Below are 22,207 nucleotides of genomic sequence, written 5' to 3'. Positions count from 1 at the left end.
AGGGCCTATTTCTTTATAGAGCTAGGTCAGATTTGTTTAACACATAAAAATTATTATGAATAATTATGGCGCTCCATAAATGTTTACTGTTACGATGGTGGTGGTGGTGGTGGTGATAACCATCGTTAGCATCTTTCAGGTCTACAAATCTTTAATTTGCGGCCAGGCTGGGGAATCATCAAATGAGATTTTCAGAGAAAGGGAAAAGGATGCAGGTGGTGGTGGAGGGAGAGGCTCTGCATCCTACCCCACCCCACCCCTGGCAGCCAGAAGCATTTCCTCTTAATTCTGAGACAAGGTGTGGGCCTGTGATGGAACGTCCCTAGGCTTCAGGTGCCTTGTGTGTAACATGGAGAAATAGCCCCTCACCCTCTGATATGGTTTGGCTGTGTCCTCACCCAAACCTCGTCTTGAATTTTAACTCCCACAATTCCCTTGTGTTGTGGGAGGAAACTGGTGGGCGGTAATTGAATCATGGGGGCGAGTCTTTCCGGAGCTGTTCTCGTGATAGTGAGTAAGTCTCACGAGATCTGATGGTTTTAAAAAAGGAAGTTTCCCTGCAAAAGCTGTCTCTTTGCCTGCCGCCATCCACATAAGATGTGACTTGCTCTTCTTTGCCTTCCACCATGATTGTCAGGCCTCCCCAGCCACGTGGAACTGTAAGTCCGTGAAACCTCTTTCTTTTGTAAATTGCCCAGTCTCGGGTGTGTCTTTATCAGCAGCGTGAAAACGGACTAATACACCCTCCTAGAGTCGATGCATAGACCAGATGACCTCTTGGGTTTGGGTCTGGTATGATTCTGAGATGATTTCAAACAGGCTTGTCTGCTGAATGTTATCAGAGCAGTCATCTCGTGGGGCTTGCCAGGGATTTGGGTTTTGTTTGTTTGTTTGTTTGTTTTGTATGTTTGTTTTGTTTTTGGCTCTCTGGTTGGGCTGGATCTGACCACAGCATGATCACGGAAAACCCACGACTTCCTGAAAATCTGATGAGGGACTTTTCTAAAAAGCAAACAGCAGCTCCAGTAAGGATGTGGAGGTTTATAAAGTCAGTCCTGCCATTGATAATGCAACCCAATGTCACTATGCACATTTGCATCTGTGCCTCATGGGATTCTGGCAACGTTCTTCCTCCTGGCTGCATTTTAGAATCCGCTGGGGCTTTTAAGAAGCCCAGGCCTCACTCCAGACCCACTAAATCGAATCTCCAGGGGCGGAACCCAATCAGCTACAGTTTGTAAAAGTTCTTGAGGACATGGAAACACTCCTGGCTGATCTTGGGCCTTGATTGGCGTGTGGCCTTTGGTCTGACTGGTGGCATGCATAGGAGAAGGCATATACAGGAATTTAAGCTGTTTTAGAGTCTTTTGCTGTCTGAAGTCAGATTCTACCTACAAGAAGGCTGGCATCTATTTTATAACCCTGAGTTGATTCTCCATTCAAACCAAGGACTGGCTTGCTTCAGTCAGAGAATCTGGGAATTTGGTGAGGGTGGCCGATCCAGTCTCCTTCCAGCTGGGAGTGCAGGGAGAACCTCCCTGATCTTAGGATCTCAGGATGCAGGGCTGTCCCCCGGCTCCCAACCATTTCCCAGGGACTTTTCTCAATGGATATGAATATGGCACTGGGCAGCAGTGAAGAGCTGGCTGGTGACAGCATCAAGCCTGGCCCCTGACAGAGGCCCTGGAGTGGGAGGAGAGTGACTCCTCTGTGCAGAGGTAGCTCTGGCAATGAGCAGAGGGGAGGCCGGGGGCAATCAGGCTGCATGCCAATGTCTCGGGTGCATGTTGAATGTTCCCTAACAAGGAAAATGATGAAAATGAACTACAAGGAAATGCAATTCGTGGAAAATCCCAGAGGGATGGAACCCAAAGAGAAAGACTGGAATGGCTGAAAAGCTTTCTACAAGGAAGGAGACAAGATCATTTACAAACGGAAGTGAGAAAGGCACAAAGCAGAGTGCCTGCTGTGGCAGAAAGCAACCCTGGGTGACGTCTCTGTTTCAGGAATGTTCTTCCCTATGTGGGTTAAGCATCAGGGAGGTAGGGATGTCAGGGGAGAAGCTGCCCATGCACTCTTCATCTTGTGCCACATGGGCCACGAAGAAAGATAATTCACAAACTCAGAGGATGGACCGTGAAAAGGACATGGCAAGAGGGAGAAAAAGCTCCAACAAACCCAGGACCTTCGAGGGAAACTTATTATCCTCAGGGCTCAGAGCCTGGATGACAGGTCACAGATGATGCCTGCAAAGGTGACCAATGAAGATGCGGGCACTGTGGCGAGGACAGGGCTGCCCTGTCCTCCTGAATGACTGGCATTTTCTCAGTGCTGTGAAGATGCAGTGCAGACACAGCTTCAAGCCTCCCTCCCCAGCAGGCAGCCCTGAAATCCCCTTTATAGAAATGCCAGAGCCACCATTGATCCACTTGGTCAGGCAAGAACAGCAGAGCGCTGAGGAATGGCATCAGAACCATGGAATCATGGAATATTAGAGACAAGGTTGAAAAGAATACAGACTAAGGAGTCGGGAAACGTGAGTGCCAATCCGACCTAGGCCCTGTCCTAGGGTATTATCTTATGTTCTCAAGTTATTTAGCATGGTTAGTCTTTTGTGTCAACTTCGCTAGGCTATAGTGTGCAGTTATTTAATCAAACATGAATCCCAGGGTTGCTGGGAAGGTCTTCTGTAGATATGGTTAACACTTAAAATCAGCTGACTTTGAGGAGATTATCCTCAATAATATGGGCGTGCCTCATCCAATCTGTTGAAGGCCGTAAGAGCAAAAACTGAGGTTTTCTGGCGAAGAAAGAATTCTGTGTCTAGACTGTTGCATTGACTCCCGCCTGGGTGTCCAAACTGCCAGGCTGCCCTGCAGACTTCACACTTGCCAAACTCCATAAATTACATGAGCCAATTCCTGAAAATGAATGTCTTTCTGTCTCTGTCCTATTAGTTCGGTTCCTCTGGAGATCCCTGACTAATCCAGCCTTTCTTTCCCCACTGATGAAATGGGGATGGTGATGACTCCCACTTCATACAGCCATTGTGAGGATCAAGTTAATTTTTGTTTAGTTTAGGATCTGGCACAGAAACATTCATTTATCATCATCATGATCAATAACAGTGGAGAAGAGGTCTAGTCCAATCTTTTTCTTTTACAGATAAGGAAACTGAGTCACAGGCGAATGAGAGTAGCTGTATGTACGTAATGCTGGCGCTGTTCAAACATTGCACGTGTATTCTTAACTCATTTAATCTTGGTGACAACCTTATGAGCTACACAATGTTACTATCCCCATTTTACAGACAGAAAAACTAAGGAAGGGATTATGTGAGTGATCCACATCACGTTGCCAGCGGGTGTCAGCTCAGGGGCCCCGTGTGCTCTCATGGCGGGGGTGATGCTAGCACCCAGGTCTCGGGGTTCCCTGCCAGGATCTTTCCACCTTCTCGCTTGGTGGGAGGCATATGCTCTTTGGTCAGAGAGAAGTCCAGGTTGGCCCAGTGTGAGGGGAACCATCCCTCAGCACAAGCTTCTTTGCTCTGGTGCCAGCCGAGTGTCCCAGAGAGAGGCAGTGCCTGCCTCTGGTGAGGGGTGAGAACTGCCTTAAGAAGTGGGACTGCAAAAACAGTGACTGACTGGGGGCCGGGATATCTAGCTGTGCCATTTTCATGAAAAAGTTGGTTCATTTTAAGGAACCACCCTCCCTCTGGACCTCCCTCCTTTTCAGCCACTTGAACCAGTTACTCATCCAGCTGAAGTTCTTGCCTATAGCCAGGGAGGTGAGGAGTTTATCCCCTTCCTTCCAGTCTTAAATTACTAATTAAAATGTCTTGGAGACTAAGCCCATTGCAAAAAGAGCCTGGGTGGCTTTCTAAAGCTTCTTGTTCATAACCAGAGGGAAGTTGATTCTCTTCTCATCTTTATAATAAGGATTCTTTTGCAGGATATCTGTTTTATGCTCCCTACAGCTCTGGCCCCTGTTTGGTCCCAGCAGGGGGAGGCCAGTGGAGTTTAATTACATTCCTCCTATAGGGAACATTCAAGGAATGAGGCTTTGAAAAACAACTTGTGCGACCAAAAGAAAAAAAAATCAAATTAAGTGAGTGAGAAACAGGAATTGCCTTTTGTGTCCTAGCGACCCAATCTAAATATTTAAATTTTAAAGACAGATTTCTAAATGATTAACTTTATAAACCTTCTGCATTGCAATTCACAGGGGAGTCACACCTCCCTTGTGATCTGGAATATTCATATGCCTGGACTAACAGAGTCTGGTAGCTGATATTTTCACACATGCCATATTCAGTTATAAAATACAACCTAAAAAAAAAAAAGAGAAAGCTCACCAAACAAAACGTAATGCTGTCCGCAGTCCTGGGGCAAAACAGACTTTCCGGAAAACCTAGGGTTAAAGGAGTGTCTGGGCCATAAGCACACATTTTGGAAAGGCCCCTTATTCTAGACTGATTTTCCAATTTTCCTTCCTCTCTCGGCTCTGAGATGCCCAGTGATTGGCTATTAGTGGAGTGTGGAAGCAGCCCCCAGGCAGAAGCTATTAATTTTTTGATTTAGTAGGTGCTCAAATACCATGAGCTGACAGAGGAGGCGGACCATAGCAGCGGTAGGAGACATAGGTAGTGAGTTTCTTGTTGTCAGCAGGATTCAAGCCCAGCCTCATGATCTTTCAGATATCTGTCCTGGATGGGAAGCTGCCCTAGATGTCCCCAGAGGTCTCCTCGGAGGCCGAGGGCTGAGGCTCCCTCCTTTTCTTAGCATGATATCTTCTGGGCAATTGCACTGCAATTGTAGGACTATAGGGACTCCAAGTGTTGCCTTCAACCTGCCTCCATCTCCCCACGCAGTGCCTTCTCTCCTTGACTCCACCGACCCCTTTCTTGCTGGGCGCAGTAACTCACAGGCTTTATCTACTGTGCCTCCCTGCTCGTCCCCCCTCAAATCTGTGCTTGGAGTTGGTCTCCAGTTAGAAAAGGAAGAGTGAAATAACTTTTCTCAACACCTATTTCTCATGTGCCAGGCACTGTGCTCGGCCCTGGGACCTACCAAGGTACCCAGCGGACGAGGCTTCCTAGTCGTGGGGTTTACATCCTGGCTGGGACTTGATGCTATTCCCCTCCCAAAATGAGTGGTGTGTTAATAACGGATCATGTGTCAAAACAAAGCCAGGGCCTCCCAATGGAAAATTTTAAGCCTAGTGACGAAAAGGTTTTTTGGGGACAAGAAGTCTTTAAATTCCCACCAGATGATACCATTTTGGAGCTTCCACTCCACTGGTGTGAAAGCGACTTTGGTCAACAGAGTCTGGGGAAGTTAAAAAAAAAAGTATGTTTGTTCTTTTATTTCAAGAGCTAATTGTTGGGAATAAAACCCATTCTTTTGATGTTTTAAGAGCCCATAATGTGTGCAATAGTTAAATAAATGACCCATTCAGTTGCGAATCTAGCTCCATGCCAAGCGGATGCACAGAAGGTTGAGCTTCACCTGTGGAGCTGACTTTCCCAAGTTTATTTTTCATTCTTGATGGATGTGAACCAACCCCACAAGCTTATTTGCTTAGCAAAGCTTGGTCCCTCTAGAGGCCCAGCTATTGAATATGAAAGACTCTGATTTGCTACATGAAAGACACCACATACATGCTGATTGGTGTGACCCATTCCTGGGAAAGACTTCTCTTTGCAGGTGCCCCTCCCTCTGCTCTGCAGGGACTCAGGGGGAGGGGGACTTGGGGCATTAATTGCTAAAAATTCAAAGTGCTGGAGTGTTGCAGTTGATGAAGCCAGGCAGCCCAGAAAAAACACCTGCAAGTCTGTCCTGCTCTTCACCCTGCCTCCCCCGTGCCACCCCCATTGCAGGCATGTGGGTCTTGTCTGCTGTGTGCACTTACAGGCTTCTGGGATGACCAGGGGCTCCCAGGGGGCAGTGGGTCAGGAGGTGGAGCAGGAGCAGAGAAGATTCTGGGCCTCTCTGGACCTGGGAATAGAGTCAGAACAAGAATAAGGGAAGAAAGAGGGGAAGGAGACTAAATAGTGCTGTGAACAATGAAGAGAGGAAAGAGGAAAGACAACAGAGAAATGGGGCGGGATGAGAGGGAGAGGGTGGGCAGGGAGAGGCACCGCAGGTCTCTAAGCTCCTGGCTGCCACTGCTGAGGCTCCTGGGAGCAGCTCCCAGGCAGAGCGGGTCAGTTTCCCTACAGGTTACTGTGGGCATGGGCTTTGAGTATCTTCAGGGTATGTGGAGGAGTCTGGAGTCCTGAGTAGGGGCAGAGGAAGGTCTTGGCACCCATTTGCAGCCCAGATGACCTCTGGGAGGCACAGCCTGCCTTCCCGCAGGTATCCCCAGGATGGGAACAGGCAGATGGCCGGATCTCTAAGATAAGTTTGTGTGCATAACAATGAAATGGACAGTTAAGATCCGAGGCCCTGCCACCTGATCCAGATCGATTGGTCACCCTGCTTTGGGAACTTGTGACTTGTCCACTGATGGGGCACAGAAGTCCCTAGTATCCTGTGTCCTGGGAGTTGGTGTGTTGGTAGCAGTGACCACAAATCTTAACTTCCAAGATAGGGTTCCGGGTACACACCCAGAGAGGCCCCTCTTCACGGGCTGGGAGGAGGGGCCTTTCTGATATTAGTGGTCAGGATGCAACTTTTCCTCCCTTTGCCTGATATTAGTGCCCTGATATTAGTGGTCAGGATGCTACTTCGCAGGGCCAGATGCTTCCAGAAAGAAGGACAGGAGGTGGGTACCTTGGATACATTTCCAAGGCCCCCTGCTGAAGCTCCTATTCCTCTAGTGGAAATAGCTCAGATTCTGTCCTAGGCCACCAAAGAAATGGCATCAGAGACATGCTCTTTGGCTATAGTTGTTTGGCATGGCCTCCCACCTGGCACCCGAAGCTACTGTCTACAACCAAGGGGCGTAGGGGAGTAGGGAAGCTAAGGGGCTGGGTGGAGCTCCCTGCTTAAAAGGATTGGCCTGAGGGTCCCGTTGGATGTGATAGGTCTCCAGTCTATACACATGTCCTGACAGGAAGCTCAGGTTGCCGTCTTCATCTGCTTTGAAAATGACTTTAAATCACCTCAAAAGCTCCCCCTAACCTCCCACCATGGAAACAATTATTGAAGAAAATAGATGATTTTAGGCTTTATTTAGGATTAATACACTTCTAAAATGTATTAGGATTGGCTCATTCCTGCATCACTTCATCTCCCGCTCAATAAAGTGAATGCCATCATGATTATGGAATAATCAGGAAACCACTGAGATTTATTAGCAAAAGGTAAACCACTGAAGAACATGAGCACGTTAAATATCATGAGGAATACATACTTGCCATGTCCAGCACACGTGAGAGAGACACAGTACGTATGGTTCAGAACCTGGCTCCTTGTACATAGTGTGGGCTGTGGACTGGCTGTATCAGCATCACCTGGGAGCTGGTTAGAAATGCAGACCCTTGGCCGGGCACGGTGGCTCACGCCTGTAATCCCAGCACTTTGGGAGGCCGAGGCGGGCAGATCACCTGAGGTCAGGAGTTCGAGACTAGCCTGTCCAACATGGTGAAACCCTGTCTCTACTAAAAATACAAAAATTAGCTGGGCATGGTGGCGTGAGCCTGTAATCCCAGCTACTCGAGAGGCTGAGGCAGGAGAATCACTTAATCCTGGGAGATGGAGGCTGCAGTGAGCCAAGATCGTGCCACTGCACTCCAGCCTCGGGGACAGTGAGACTCCGTCTCATAAATACAAAATAATAATCACAAAAAAGAAATGCAGACCCTCAGGCTCATCCCAGACCTGCTGAATCAAAATCTGCAGATTTAATGACTCCCAGGTGATTCCCGTGCACGTTAAACTTTGTGATGCCCTAACCAAGGGCCGGTGCCGCAGCCCATTGCCACTTTTCTCACGCTGCAGTGACGCTGTTCTTTGTTTTAGATTTCAACATTAGGGCTGTAAGGCGTTCTCTGTTTTGCCTCTTCCCTTGTCCCTGTGGCTTTGTGCTCTGTTGTCCTGTTGTGCTGTTGTGGGGTCTGTCAGAAGGCAGAGACTCAGCAGCACCTCTGACCCCTGTGTGGCTGGGGGACTGAATTGATGGGGAACTCCTGAACTTACTCCTCACCAACTGTGGGTAGCCCGACCCCAGCAGACCTGGGCAAAGGGGAGGAAACCTTCCCCATGGGGAAAAACCCATTTCCAGTTTTCTACTTGATCTCAAAGTCAACCATGCCCTCCTCCCTGGGTGAGATCCACATGGGAAGACATTTTTTTTTTTCCATAGTGAGGATAAATTTGTGTTAAGCTATTCACTTTTTTTCCTGCTCAACCCTTTCCCTATGACAAAGGATGTGTATTCATGAAAAAGCTAGTTGGGGGTAAAACGGATTTTTTTTTTTTTTGTAAGCACATAATATGCTTTTTTTTTTCTTGGAGATCCTCTGACTGCTTCAAGGAACAAATCCTCAACCTTGCTCACACAGCAGCATGAGCTAATAAGCTGAAATAACCAGCACAGAATGTTCTTTTATCCTTAAGAGAAAAAGAAAGAGTAAGTTGTATTTTAATTAGATATTTGTAATGGTTACAAAGCAGCTCTTCAAGAGAAGTTTTAAGAATTTGGCCTTCCTTCTAAGGCATAACTGTGTTCAAATTATCCTAAAGAGAGGCTGTATATCAATCCAATCCAGTCTGTGATAAATTTACAACTGGGTTCTGCACAGCAGATTTATAACAACAATTAAGCAGAAGGAAAATGGGTCATAAATTTTGGCTGGCACAGTCCAGCACCAAAGAGAAGAAAAGAGAATGGTTTAGCCAGATCAAAAGTCAATAATTTCAACATAGAACACTAAAGCTATAGAAGACACAATTTATATGAAAAGAAGTTGGTTTTTTTCCTTTCTCATCCTTTTCAAAATTACATGAGAACACAATGAAGCATCCATATAACAAAGGTCTCATTAAATAGATGGTGTGGTTTTTTCAGCTTTACGAGTGGTACAAATGGTACAAACCTTTTCCCGCCCATCCACTATTGAATTTACTGAACGTACTACCTCCTTTTCCATAGACCAAGGCAACATGGGAAAAGAGAGACTTCTCCAAGAGATTGGAGGACTTGAGAAAGAAGATTTTACACTGAATTTTGATGGTGGGACAAGAGGAGGGGAGGCCAGATAAAATTCCAAAACAAGACGATTTGGAAGAAAACACATGTGGCCCAGAAAGAATCAGTCTGGGGGCATGAATTAAAAAGTGGATTGAAGCCAGGCGCAGTGGCTCACGCCTGTAATTCCAGCACTTTGGGAGGCTGAGGCAGGCGGATCACTTGAGGCCAGGAGTTCAAGACCAGACTGACCAACATGGAAAAATCCCATCTCTACTAAAAATACAAAAATTAGCCAGGCATGGTGGCACGCGCCTGTAATTCCAGCTACTCGGGAGGCTGAGGCAGGAGAATCACTTGAACCTGGGAAGTGGAGGTTGCAATGAGCCAAGATTGCACCACTGCACACCAGCCGTGGCGACAGAGCAAGACTCTGTCTCAAAAACAAAACAAAACAAAACAAAAACAAACAAAAAAGTGAATTGTAACTGTTTTAGAAGCTGGAACCAAAATCTATACCCCGAAAGGAGAAATGCAGTCAAGGCTGTATGGGATGAGAGATGAGATGTTGCCAGACAGGATGTGCGGAGGCAGATCCCCAAAAGTGAGGGAGACCTTTGAGTGTCTTTATATGCGCCAGGGGTTTAGAACTGCTAACAGTAGAGAATCTGAATTATTGACTTTCATGCCTGACATTTTCACTTCTCAAATGGTGAAGGATGCAATAAGGCAAAACTGCTGAGCTGGACCGACTGGTCCTGCAGAAATCACAGGAAACTTGGGATGATTTGCAAGAAATAGGCAAGAGCAGGCTGTTCCAGGTACTGCTGGACTTATACCTTCTAATTTGGCAAGCTGGATTTTAAAAGTTCAGAGGGAAGGTGAACATGATCACATAACAGGAAATTGAGAAGTGGGAGCTTCTAATCTGGGGGCCACGGATTCTATGTACAGAGGTGGGCAAACACACTGTTTCCTGGCTACCTAGAAGCCATTTACCCCACTTTTAGTAAGAGCGATTTGGGGATCCACCTCTCCTCCACTCGAGAGCTCAGTGGTATGGGTAAGGCCTCACCTAGACACCAACTCCAGGAATGGGGCACATGACCCAAGTCTAAGCCAATCAGGGGATCATATTCCTCTGGGGTCCAGAGATTGGTTGAGGGGGCAGGTGCATGACCCTCTCGAGGTCACTGGGATGCCAGGAGGCTTTTGCTGAGACTTCCAGGAAAGAGACTCTTGCTTCTTCCCATTGAACTTGAACCTACTCTCTCCTACCCCCATCCTTAGCCTATAAAGACATTAGAGGGATTTAAAGAAAACTTAGAGCAAGGAGTCATTGGCCTAGGGAAGAGGGTCCTCCCTACTCGCAAGCCAAGGAAGAGGGTCTTCAGCAGAGCCACTCATAGAGGTGGGCCATTCTCTTTGGCCATCTGCTCATGCAGCAGAATTGCTGATGTGCCCTCTCTGCCTATTTGAGCAAAAGAAAAGTACTTGGAGAGACATGACAGGGTAGAGGGAGGAAGGAGAGGGCAGAAGGTGGCCACTGTGGGTGTGGCCCAGTTGTGTGTTTCCCATAGGCCGGGCGGACACTGGGGAAGGCATGGAAGCTGGAGCCATCTAGCTGGTATCCTGCTCAAGATTCCCCACCAAGCAGCCTTGGGGCAGGAGCTAGTGGCAGGAGCTGGAGCCTGTCTCCCTGGCAGGGAATTATGCAGTGAGGACTTCAGACCTGGGAGCCCTCCGAATACGTCTTGCATCTACCCCACGTCAGAAGCCCCCCAGGGAAGGCACTGAGGGCAGCTCCAGGTAGGCAGGATTTGGGGATCCGTTCACAGGCTCCACTCCTGGAGGAGAAAGGGGCCCAGCAGGGGTTGGGGAGGGGTAGAAGGAGGGGAAAAAACAGACCTCTCCTCCCCCAGGGCGGCATCCTCAGGCCACAGGTCAGCCTGAGCTAAGAGAACAGAAGAGCACTGATTGGATTTGAGCCTGAAGTTTTCATCTGGGCCAGACTGGCCTGGACTTTTTAATGCCCCCCAAAATGACCAGAAATCATTGAGATCTGTCCAAGGTATCATCACGGACAGGGAAAGGAGATTCATCAGAGCACATTTAAAGGAAAAAAATGAAACAAAAAACACCAAATGGTTTCAAGTTGGTACCTCACTGAGTTCAGACTGTTCAAAACACTGGTTACACAGCTGTCTTGAGACCCCTAGGGGAGATCTGCCTGAGAAGGGAGTGTGCCCAGAGAAACCGGAGCTGAGAAATGGGGAGAGAGAACAACTTGGACAGGGCTTGAGCCCCTGAATCAAGCCATACCTGAAGGGAGCTCTGCCCTCTGGAGTTTTCAGTTATAGGGGTCAGTAAACTCCCTGAGACAATCTGGGCTGAGTTTTTTTTTTTTATCACTGTCCACAGAAGAGTCTGAACTGATGCCATGCACATATCTGCTCTTTCTTGGAGGAAGGGATGTAGCTCTCATCAGATTCCCGTGGTGCATTGCTATGAAAGAAATTGCTCAGGGAGAAGAAACTCTAGAGCTCAAATTAAGCAATCTCATTGACAAATACAAGGGAAGGCCATCTAATGAGGCATGGGGATGCTCTACAGGGATGTCACAGAAGAGCTAGACCAGAACACCCTCGTGCGTAGGGCTGGAGCCCCGGAGTCTGGCATTAACTGGCACTCAAGAAATATTTGTTGAATGGAAACCATCAGGAAAATTATAACAAGTCATACTTTACATGCAAATTTTCAGGAATATTTTCAGGAAAATATCTAATGTGTGAACATCTAATCTGCATTTCCATGTCCTGACAGATGGCCCATATTAACAGAGCTCTGATTATAGTAAAAAAAAAAAATTAAAAAAATAAAAGAAGGAAAGAAAGAAAAGAAAAAAAGAAAACCTACCAATATTCATTGAGTGGGTGCCATGTGCAAGGCTATGGAAAGCAACATTATTGTGACTACCAAATGTATGTTTTTAAAAAGACAGCTGTAGATATTCCCATTTTTCAGAGACTCCCCCCCACAACCAGTTAACACATAGGGGAAGAAAATCACCTTGTGGCTTGCATAGCTTAGGAGGGCTTTGGACCCTGATTTTTTGTCTTGGAAGAGGGATCTGAGCCCTTGAGAGTCTAAGGCTGTCTTCTCGAAGTGGAACCAGGGACCACCTGCATCAGAATCACTGGAAACATTTATTTAAAACGTGGGTTCCTCAGGCAGCAGAGGTTGCTGTGAGCCAGGATTGCGCCACTGCACTCCAGCCTGGATGATAGAGCGAGACTCCATCTCAAAATTAAAATATAAAATAAAATAAAATAAAATAAAATAAAATAAAATAAATAAAATAAAAAAAAATGCAGGTTCCTGGGTCCCAGCCCAGACTTATGGAATCGGAACCCCTGAGGTCAGGACCCTGGAAATTGCATTCTAAGCAGTCTTCCCATATGGTTTTATGCACACTAAACTCAAAAATTTGACCTGCTGTAATATGTTTATTTGACCAAGGGGTCTCAGTGCTTTGCAACATTGTGTACAGCCCCATAATAACATGTGGTCCTTTTTTTTTTTTTTTTTTTTTTGAGACGGAATTTCTTTCTTATTGCCCAGGCTCAAGGGCAATGGCACAATCTTTGCTCACTGCAACCTCCGCCTCCCCGGTTCAAGTGATTCTCCTGCCTCAGCCTCCCAAGTAGCTGGGATTACAGGCATGTGCCACCACACGCAGCTAATTTTGTATTTTTAGTAGAGATGGAGTTTTACTATGTTGGTCAGGCTGCTCTTGAACTCCTGACCTCAGGTGATCCACCCACCTCGACCTCCCAAAGTGCTGGGATTATAGGCATGAGCCACTGCGCCCAGCCTAACATGTGGTCCTCTGGGAGGAGAAGCCCTGCTCCTAAGCTGGGGGGATTGAAGGAGGCCAGGGTTTGGTGAGACAACACCCTCCTTGATGTCATGGCCAGTTAAGGCCGTGCCAGAGGTAAAGGGTGTGTGCGTGAGGGCCTTTGAATGGAAACACTTGCTGTGTCCTCCTGGCAGACTGACATAACTGGATGTGACTATGGTTATAGCTGGTGGGACAGACTCCTATGGCCCCATGGCTCTTTAAATGACACCACACATTCTAGACCTGATGATCTGCCGCCTTCTACTGCCCTGCAGGCCTGCGTTTGGAAGGAAGATATTGTTTCATAGGCATAACATTGCTTCTCAATTGGCGATTGAATTCCTGCAAGATGAGGATCTGACTTCTATCTCTTAGAGCTTCTGCCCCGCTCCTAGCCTCTGCCGTGTCTACTAAACTGCTGGACACTCATTAGATGCTTCAAAGCCCTTAATTTGGTGTGATTTCTGGTTTACTGAGACCAGAGCGCTGGGCTTCCCTCTAATGCCTTCCTGGGACAGCATGCTAAGCTTCCCTTGAGAAGTCACCTTCCCAAGTTCTCAGTCATGTGACTTGAGCATGATTGACTGAGGGCTAGAGTCTGATTGGTGTAAGCCTATCAGGGACCCCATTCCCCTTGCTTCAAGAGTTGGTTCAAGAATGGGCAGCAGGCCAGGCGTGGTGGCTCACGCCTGTAATCCCAGCACTTTGGGAGGCCGAGGCAGGCAGATCACCTGAGGTTGGGAGTTCCAGACCAGCCTGACCAACGTGGTGAAACCCCGTATCTACTAAAAATACAAAATTAGCCAGTTGTGGTGGTGCATGTCTGTAATGCCAGCAACTCGGGAGGCTGAGGCAGGAGAATTGCTTGAACCTGGGAGGTGGGGGTTGCAGTGAGCCAGGATTGTGCCATTGCACTCCAGCCTCGGCAACAAGAGTGAAACTTCATCTCAAAAAAAAAAAAATAGAAAAGAACGGGCAGCGACCTAAGCATTCCCGTCAGAGTGACCCTCATGACTCTTTCTGGGAATTTTAGGCCACAGACCCTCTCTTCTCCATTGGTTACAAGCAAGGAAGTATGGAGTCCCAGACACTCTTGACAGGCTTCTTGGGGCTTTGAGAGGAGAGCATGATGGAGGATGGGGCCAATATAAGAGAGCACAGCCAAGAACTGGCGAGAGAGAAACGGACCTGTGCACCAGTTTGAGACCTAGACAAAGATTTGCCTGGAGCCACATCTATTCCTGAGCTGCTCAATTAAATGTACTCAGAAATACACATTTATGAGTCTTTTTGTTTGTTTTTACTTTTTGTTTTTGTTTTGCTTAAATCAGTTGGGTTGGGGTTCTGTTATCTGCAACTAAATGTATCCTAATAGATTGCCTCGCTTCCAGCTCCTTTTACTTCTTTTGCACTAATGCACCCCAGTCACCGTTGGTCCCTCCCTCTCCCCTTTCCTCAATTTAAGAACAAATACACAAACCACTACGTATAAAACAGAATAAGATGGGTGGCAGGGTTATTTGGATTCATGGCTTGTTGAGATTCCATGCCCAAAGAATATTGATTAATGGATCAATGTCAATCTGGAGGGAAGTCCTGTCCTGTTCAACATTTTAATCAATGACTTGGATGAAACAGGAGACATGCTTAGTAAGTCTCAGATGACACGAGGCTGGAGGAATTGCTAATATAACAGATGGCAGAATCAAGATTCAAAATTATTTTGACTGACTTGAACAGTAATAAGGATAAATATAAACTCTTGCGTCTAGGCTCAATAAATCAATTGTGTAAGCAGGGTTTGGAAAGGCCCAGCTTGGCAGTTGTCATAACTACTTAGAACTTGAAGTTGACCATAAGCTCATGTTGAGCCTAAAGTTAAGACAATTAATTAGTAACATAGTGAATGCAGTTTTCAAATATTTAAAAACTACTGTGAAGAAGAGACACTGACTTTGCCTTTACTTCTCCAGTAGAATAAAGAAGTAGAATTTCCCAGGAAGTGGTTTTCAGTTCATTGTATGAAACATTTTTTAATGGTTCCAGTAACAGAACAGACCACCTTTCAAAATGGTGAATGTAATAGCAATCATATCAGAATGTAACAGAAAGGATTCCACTGTGGTGGTCTTCCTTTTAAAGCACAGATTTTAAAAATGAATCTCTTTGACAACTCATGAGTCAAAGTTATACACACACAAGCATCTAGAGGAAAAAATGAGGTGATAAAGTAGCCTCGCTCAGCACCCTCGTTATATCTGCTATAAGCGATCAAGAGGTGCCTCATCTAGAAGAAAATGCCCTGAAGCTGGCCTGGGCGCTGACGGGCCCCATCTTCCCTTATTCCATTTGTGAGCCTCCTCCTCAGCTTCCAGTCTTCAGTCCAGCTTCAGCTTGGCCTGTCCTTTTGTCTACTCCTGCCTTCTAGCTTGGCTCTCTTTTCTGGCTCACACCTGCCTCCCTCCGTGTGGCAGCTCCAAGTCAGATATTGGGAAGGCACGACTCCTTCCCCATCCCTGCCCTTTGGGCCTGACACCTTCCTGGGCTTCCACAGCTTCCTCGAGCCAGGCCCGGCTTCATGGACTACCCCAGACAGTGAAGGTGCACACACAATTTGTCTTTTTGTTGTGGTTATTGTTCTCAACATTTCATTTCACTTGCTAACCTGGAGAGCAAGAGAAGCCGAGCAATGACCCTATTTCATCTTATAAGCTTAGAATGTGATATTAGCAAGTCATTAAAAATAAGTTTCACTCCCACAAACACAAAATCAATTGTCCTATGGATATCCCGTGGGTAACTGGACCCAACTTGTACTCACGTGTTTCTCCTTAAAAACGTCCACCTCTCTCAGAAGCTTCTCTTGGCAGTCAGGGTTGGTGGCCAGTAGGTAGGTGGCAAAAGAAAGTGTGTTGGTGACGATTTCATAGCCAGCGATGAGGAAGATGAAGGCCTGGCCCACAATCTCATCCACAGTCAAAGGCCTGGCCATGGAGCTGGGCTGGTGTTGCCGGGAAGGGTTCGGCTTGCACCCAGTAGAGGAGAAAACTTCTCTAACGATGTCAAAGTCTTGCACGCCCATGGGACTTGCAGAATGTCGGGCATCCAGGACCATTTGGAGGAAGTCTCTCCGCCTCTAAGGAACAAAAGGAGAAAAATGCACATTTTGACCTTACAGTCATGAAGAGTGAGGCTTCCTGGAGAACAAAGGAGGAAGATACATGGGCATAGCTTTTGAAGAGCTCAGTAGCAACAAGCTTCCTCATTGCTGGGTTATCTGGGATGGTGAGAATCTGGAAGCCACCTGAATGTCCCTTAGTAGAGCACTGGTCAGGCAGGTTCTGGGGCAGTGAAGAGCAGCCTGGGCTGCTGCCTTGAGCAAGGCAGAGGCCATTCTATCTGGGCTGATTTGAAAGTCATTGAGCCACTTTGTTAAGTAAAAACAAAGCCGGTCATGGAATAGTATGCACTGTGGCTCTCGTTTCTGCAAAAACAGCAAATGTACTAAATCTATCATCACCTATATCTGTCTACACATAGACGATTTTAGCAACGTCCCCACCCAACAGTTCATAATGAGCTGGAGGAGGTGGGAAAACCAGGAGGGGGGCTTTTTTTTTTACTTTATACATTTTTGTACTGTTGGTTGGTGGTTGGTTTTCCAACAATAAAACAATGGCAACATCACATAGATTTAAAACCAAGCATGTGCTGTACTGCTCACTTCTGTGCAGCTTAGGGCTTAGATGGGCAGCCACCAGTTTTTCTCACACAGTAGGAAGTTAACAGAAGTGAGGGCAAGGGGAGGGGACTAGTTTGGCGGCGCCTGTCTTCAAAGTCTCCAGGCTTTGCCTTCTTCATCCCCTAGCCTTCATATCAGATCTTCACATCGGTTCCCTCTATTTCTCAGTAATCCCCTGCCCCCATTTAAGTAGTTAGAGCTTTTTTTCCATTTCCCCCTACCTTCTTTATCAGTCATTTGCATATTCTTTATATTTTCACTATTACTAATTGTAACAATAGGAGTGTTTCTATATCGCCTCTGTGTTAACAAAGCTTATTCCTAGAACATCCCTTCTTTGAAATGCTCTTTAATGTCATGAAGGACAACCAACACATTTCCATTTTCTGAAGTTTATGGGACTAAAATGGCAAAAGGAGAGTATCAGAATCACCAACAGAAAAATATTAGAATTTCATGCAAAGTACTCTGCTAGCTGCAGCATTTTCTCAGTTCACTGGCTTCCGAATTTCGATTGCATTAATAATCTATGCCACACACATGAGCGTCTGATTTCATCTTTTTTTTTTTTTTTTGCTCTGTCACCCAGGCTGGAGTACAATGGTGTGATCTTGGCTCACTGCAACCTCCACCTCCCAGGTTTAAGTGATCTTCCTGCCTCAGCCTCCTGAGTAGCTGGGACTATAGGCGTGTGCCACCACACCCAGCTAATTTTTGTATTTTTAGTAGAGGCGGGGTTTCACCATGTTGGTCAGGCTGGTCTCGAACTCCTGACTTCAGGTGATCCGCCCGCCTCGGCCTCCTGATGATTCCATCTTTTAAGATTGTTGTCATTTCATGTGTGGTTGCTTTTCCTCCTGCATAAGATTATAAGCAACTCCAGGGCAGGACCCCACCCTCAACCCCTGACAACGTGCCTAGTTTTGTGCTGAGCACATGTTAGATCTGTAGTCCATGACTCAACAGATAAAAACGTAATGCAGTGTGTGCATTTGGAGGATGGGTATGCTGAGTTTGATGACAAGTGAATGCTCTTTAGAGCGGGAGTCTTGGATGCTGACACCTTTGCAGCTCTACTGCACCCCAGCCTTGTGACTTTGGAAGGTGCCTACTAGGATCCTAGCAGTGCTCAAGGTTAAGACTATGGGTGCCACAGACCTTGAGTCTAAGGAAGCAAGGCCTCAGCTTCCCAACAGCCTGCTGGGTTGTAATAGCTGAGAAAATGGTGAGGGTCAGGGGTAGTTGGTGGCTTCATTCCACCCTGGCCCTGCTTGTTCTGATTTTCAAACAGCATCCTCAAGGGCTGGCTTTCCCCAGCTTCCTTCCTGCTGCTCGGTCAACGTCTGGGCGCTGGTGTGGTCCCACTGCTGGCCCTGCTCCCATGGAGCAGAGCTGGGGCAGGGTCAGGCAAAATGGCACGCAGGGGAAGTGAGCATCCCTTGCTCCCTCAGCTCTGGGACACCAGCACAGGACCCCAGAGCACCCCCAGACCTCTCAGTCAGTCCCTCTGAAGGTCCTCGGGGTGTGATATCGTTGTGGTTCCCGAGGCTTGGCTATGGCTTTGCTGAGGTGGTTTAGGAGTAATGATGGGAGGGAGGGCACAGCCACCTCTACACCGGGTATTTTTCCATGGGCAAAACTGCAGCCAGCATCCTTTCCTCTTATCCCAGCCCAGACAGACTGCTAAAGGGCTGTCAGAATCTCGCAGAAATCTGTCTTAACCTCCAGCCACAGAGGCCAGAGGAAAGGCCACTCTCCAGGGCCCGTGCACTGGAGAAGAACATTAGTATAGATGGGTTTCTTTTATTCACATGGCATCAGGGAGGCTATCTGAACACTGCCCATTGAGGACTGAAACGGTGCTGGTTTATGGTCCTATCCAAGGAAAATACGCACCCTGATAGATGTAGGTGTCTAATCCACCCATCGGCTAGAGCTTAGAAAAATATTTACCTTTTAACATCTGTGCCGCATTTTCACTGCGCAAACACACATCTGCTTGATGGAATGTATACAGACTTCAGATGGTTTTAAAGCAAGTTTTCTTAGTAACCGTATAGCTCTGTCTTGACATGGCTGTCCTGGATTTGTGGTTGGGAGATTTTTCTCAGATCAACTCATTGTTTGAAACAAATAGCACTAGAGTTTATAAAAGGAAAAGCTCTAGGCAATCCCAGTAATTGGATCTTTAATAACCTCTCACCTCTTAGTAAGTCATTCGATGCAACAGTTTTAAAATTTTTAGCCTGATTCCACAGCCAGGCTAGGGATGCGTGTGTGTGTGTGTGTGTGTGTGTGTGTGAACACTCTCAAAAGGTGGCCCTTAGTAGCAATGTTGAGGGTTGAAAATGGTTCTTTCTTCATCCCTTCTCCCCCTGGCTCTAGCCTCACTCTGCGGAGAAACATGAACCTGGATCAGAATGTTCTGTCCTTTTAGGCTTCAGAGCCGGGGCAGGGATGCCAGTTAGCTGCGTCTTCCCACACCTCCAAGGACATGCGAGTTGAGTTCACAGTGGTGTGGGCCGAGGGGGCTGCAAGCTTGCCTATACCTTCCCATGCCTTCTGGATCTAGACACATTTGCTGCACAGTTCTCAGGGTGTGAAGCTGCAGAGGACACGGTTGCTGCCCAAGACCGCTCAGTGTATCAAGCCACTAATTGACCCCTGATTTCATTTCAGGCCAGTGCCTTAACAATTGGACCTCACCAATTCCTCTGAGCCATCCAGTCTTTGAGACAACCCTTTTAAAGTTGCATCTTGCACGAGTCAGCTAAGGAAAAGCCATTTCAGCCCTGTTTTCCTTTTTAGTAACTTTCTTTAATGTGACAAGGGCTTTAAAGCCCAGATTTACATATGCATATGCATATCCAGTATTGAAATGACCTTTCTTCCCACTGAAAACTCCTCTTTCTATTTTAGCCAAGTTCAATCAACAAATATTTACTTGATTCCTACTATGTGCCAAGCATAGTGCAAATCTGCAAGGAGGAAAGAAAATGCTACGTCTCATATGAATCGTGCCAAGGAGTCCAGGGGGCCCTCAACCACGAGTTCTGTAGCGACATCCTCCATGCTGAGTGGGAGTGTGGGGTTAGTGACTGACAGTTGCCGAACTCTCTAATAAGCATGCTGTTCATGCTGGAGAACTCCATCTTGCTGGGTTTTCAATATAAAGAATATGCTCATGAAAATTGCATGTGGGCACATTTACCCAGAAAATTCTTCTGGGCTAATCTAACCTGTGCTTGGGTTGATGCTTGCACTAGGGAGACAGTTTTGGGGGCGGCTTTAATTCTACCCGTCTGTGTCCGAGGATGTACACATTGCTGTAGGCTTCTCTCTGCCGTCCCACCCTCCCTTTCTTGTCTGACCTTCCTCAACCTTCCTCTGTTCTCTCCACTGTCCCTGGAAGCTGTAAGTGGTGGGTTGCTGAAGGACGGCACGGTGTGATGTGTGGGGCTGAGAGGGAAGAGAAAGAGCAGAGACAGTGATGCCAAAGTCGGCTCCATTCCATTTCAAGGCTGTGTCCTATTAAAATACGTTACCTCTTCGGCAGCTTGCTGGTCCCGCAAGGCAATCACATTCCTAATGAGTTTGTTAAAAAAGCCATTCAGTTCATCTCGGTTCTTATTGGGCAAAATCCGGGCCAGTGGGACCATTATGGATGGAAATGATACTTGAAAGAGAAAAACAAAAGTGGCATTGAAAAGGGGGTGATAATAAACCAGGGCCATTAGACGCCTGTTCCCGGGAAGCAAACGCGGGCCTGGAATCGGAGCCGTTTTGGAGTCCTGCCCTCCCCGCCGCACTGCTGCTTCTGAGAGCAGGGGTGATGTCTCACTCCCTCTCGGTACTCCTCACCATTCCTGGCACATAGTAAGCACTCAATAAACATCTGTGCAATTAATCGAGTCTGCACTTCCATCTGGCCCTCAAGAGGTCAAGGTCACCCTCATAAATTAATGTTTCAGGTCCTGGGGATGAGACCTGAAGGTCTTTGTACTTCATTAAGAGAGAAAGGATTACAGGCTGTTTCAAGCCTTAGCAAGTGGTAGAAGCCGATTTACTTTTTACAAACTTTCTGGTCATTTGAATTTTCTTTCCGGTGGATAATTGTTCCCAGCATGACCTCCTGAATTGCTCCCAAGAGCTGCCACTGCAGCTGCTGACAAGGGTACTGGCTGTTGCTGCTGTGGGTGCCTCCCTTGCCGGCCCCTGGGTGCAGCATGGGCCCTTGCTGCCATGTGCTGGGGATCGGGCTGCCAGAGTCAGGAACCCCTCATCTCCCCTGGAGAGGGGCACTGGCTGGGTTCAGCTTCTCAGCTTCCATTGTGGGTTCACCCTGCACCGGGCTCTATGGGAGCTGGGCTGGGGAGAACATCTCCAGACACACACGCTCTCAGAATGTGCAGGCCCATTTTCAAGAGCCAGAGTCCGAACCAATGTGACACAGCAGCAGGAGGGCCCTGCAGAGGCAGAGAGGAGGAATAGAAGGGATGGCACAACTGAGCCACCTGCCCCACAGGCCTGGGCCGTGGTTGAGGCACAAGGGGCAGACACAGCCTGTGCTGCCTCCAAGATCGGTGGAAAGGGTGCAGGAAGAGACTGCTGGACACTCAGAGTGACTCTGCCTACGATTTCAGGGCGGAGCCAGTGAGGTGACGGGCTCCCATGGACATCGGCTCAGAAACGGGAATGAAACTGGTCAAGGAATGAATGGAATTTACCAGCCCAGCAGAATGGTTAGAAATCATGGCAATAATCAATACCAAGCATAACAACACGTCAATGCTCCTATAAAAGCAAGAAGATACTAGAATTGGCCAGAGGGCAAAATCTCACTTCTACAATAAAAATAAAATAAGTCCTGGTGTGGTGGCTCACGCTTGTAATCCCAGCACTTTGGGAGGCCAAGGTGGGTGGATCACCTGAGGTCGGGAGTTCGAGACCAGCCTGACCGACATGGAGAAACCCCTTCTCTACTAAAAATACAAAATTAGCTGGTCGTGATGGTGCATGCCTGTAATCCCAGCTACTCAGGAGGCTGAGGCAGGAGAATCGCTTGAACCCAGGAGGCGGAGGTTGCGGTGAGCCGAGATCGTGCCATTGCACTCCAGCCTGGACAACAACAGCGAAACTCCATCTAAAAAAATAATAATAATAAAAAATAAAATAAAATAAATAGACTGGTCCTCGTGCATTGGGTAACCTAATCCTCATCCACCACACAGGATTTCTGTGTGTTGGGCTTCAAGCGGAGAAGTCCTGTGAAGAGGCTTTTGCTGAAGGAAAGAAATATGCCCTAGGAAATGAAAGGCTTTGGGTTCCAGTCTCAGCTCGGTCTTTCTAGGCCTGTTTCACACCTGAGAAATAGGGACAAGAATATTTTTCTCATAGGGTGATTACTAGGACTAAGTGAGGCAACGCACACC

At 47.2% G+C, this 22,207-nt stretch overlaps 1 protein-coding gene across 3 annotated transcripts in view; it reads right to left on the bottom strand.

The window, feature by feature from the left end:
* The window catches only part of TBXAS1 (thromboxane A synthase 1), a 185,574-nt gene that overhangs the window by 42,551 nt on the left and 120,816 nt on the right, over positions 1-22,207 (bottom strand). For all 3 annotated transcript variants that reach the window (XM_034965090.3, XM_034965091.3, XM_008965963.4), the window contains 2 exons: positions 20,321-20,451; positions 15,855-16,169 (listed from right to left, as the gene is read on the bottom strand). In XM_034965090.3, the coding sequence (XP_034820981.1) occupies positions 15,855-16,169; positions 20,321-20,451 (446 nt within the window). The remainder of the gene's footprint in view (positions 1-15,854; positions 16,170-20,320; positions 20,452-22,207) is intronic.

The sequence above is a fragment of the Pan paniscus genome, chromosome 6, assembly GCF_029289425.2.
Source record: "Pan paniscus chromosome 6, NHGRI_mPanPan1-v2.0_pri, whole genome shotgun sequence".
Classification (NCBI taxonomy): domain Eukaryota; kingdom Metazoa; phylum Chordata; class Mammalia; order Primates; family Hominidae; genus Pan; species Pan paniscus.
This window is presented reverse-complemented; position numbering and strand designations above follow the sequence as displayed.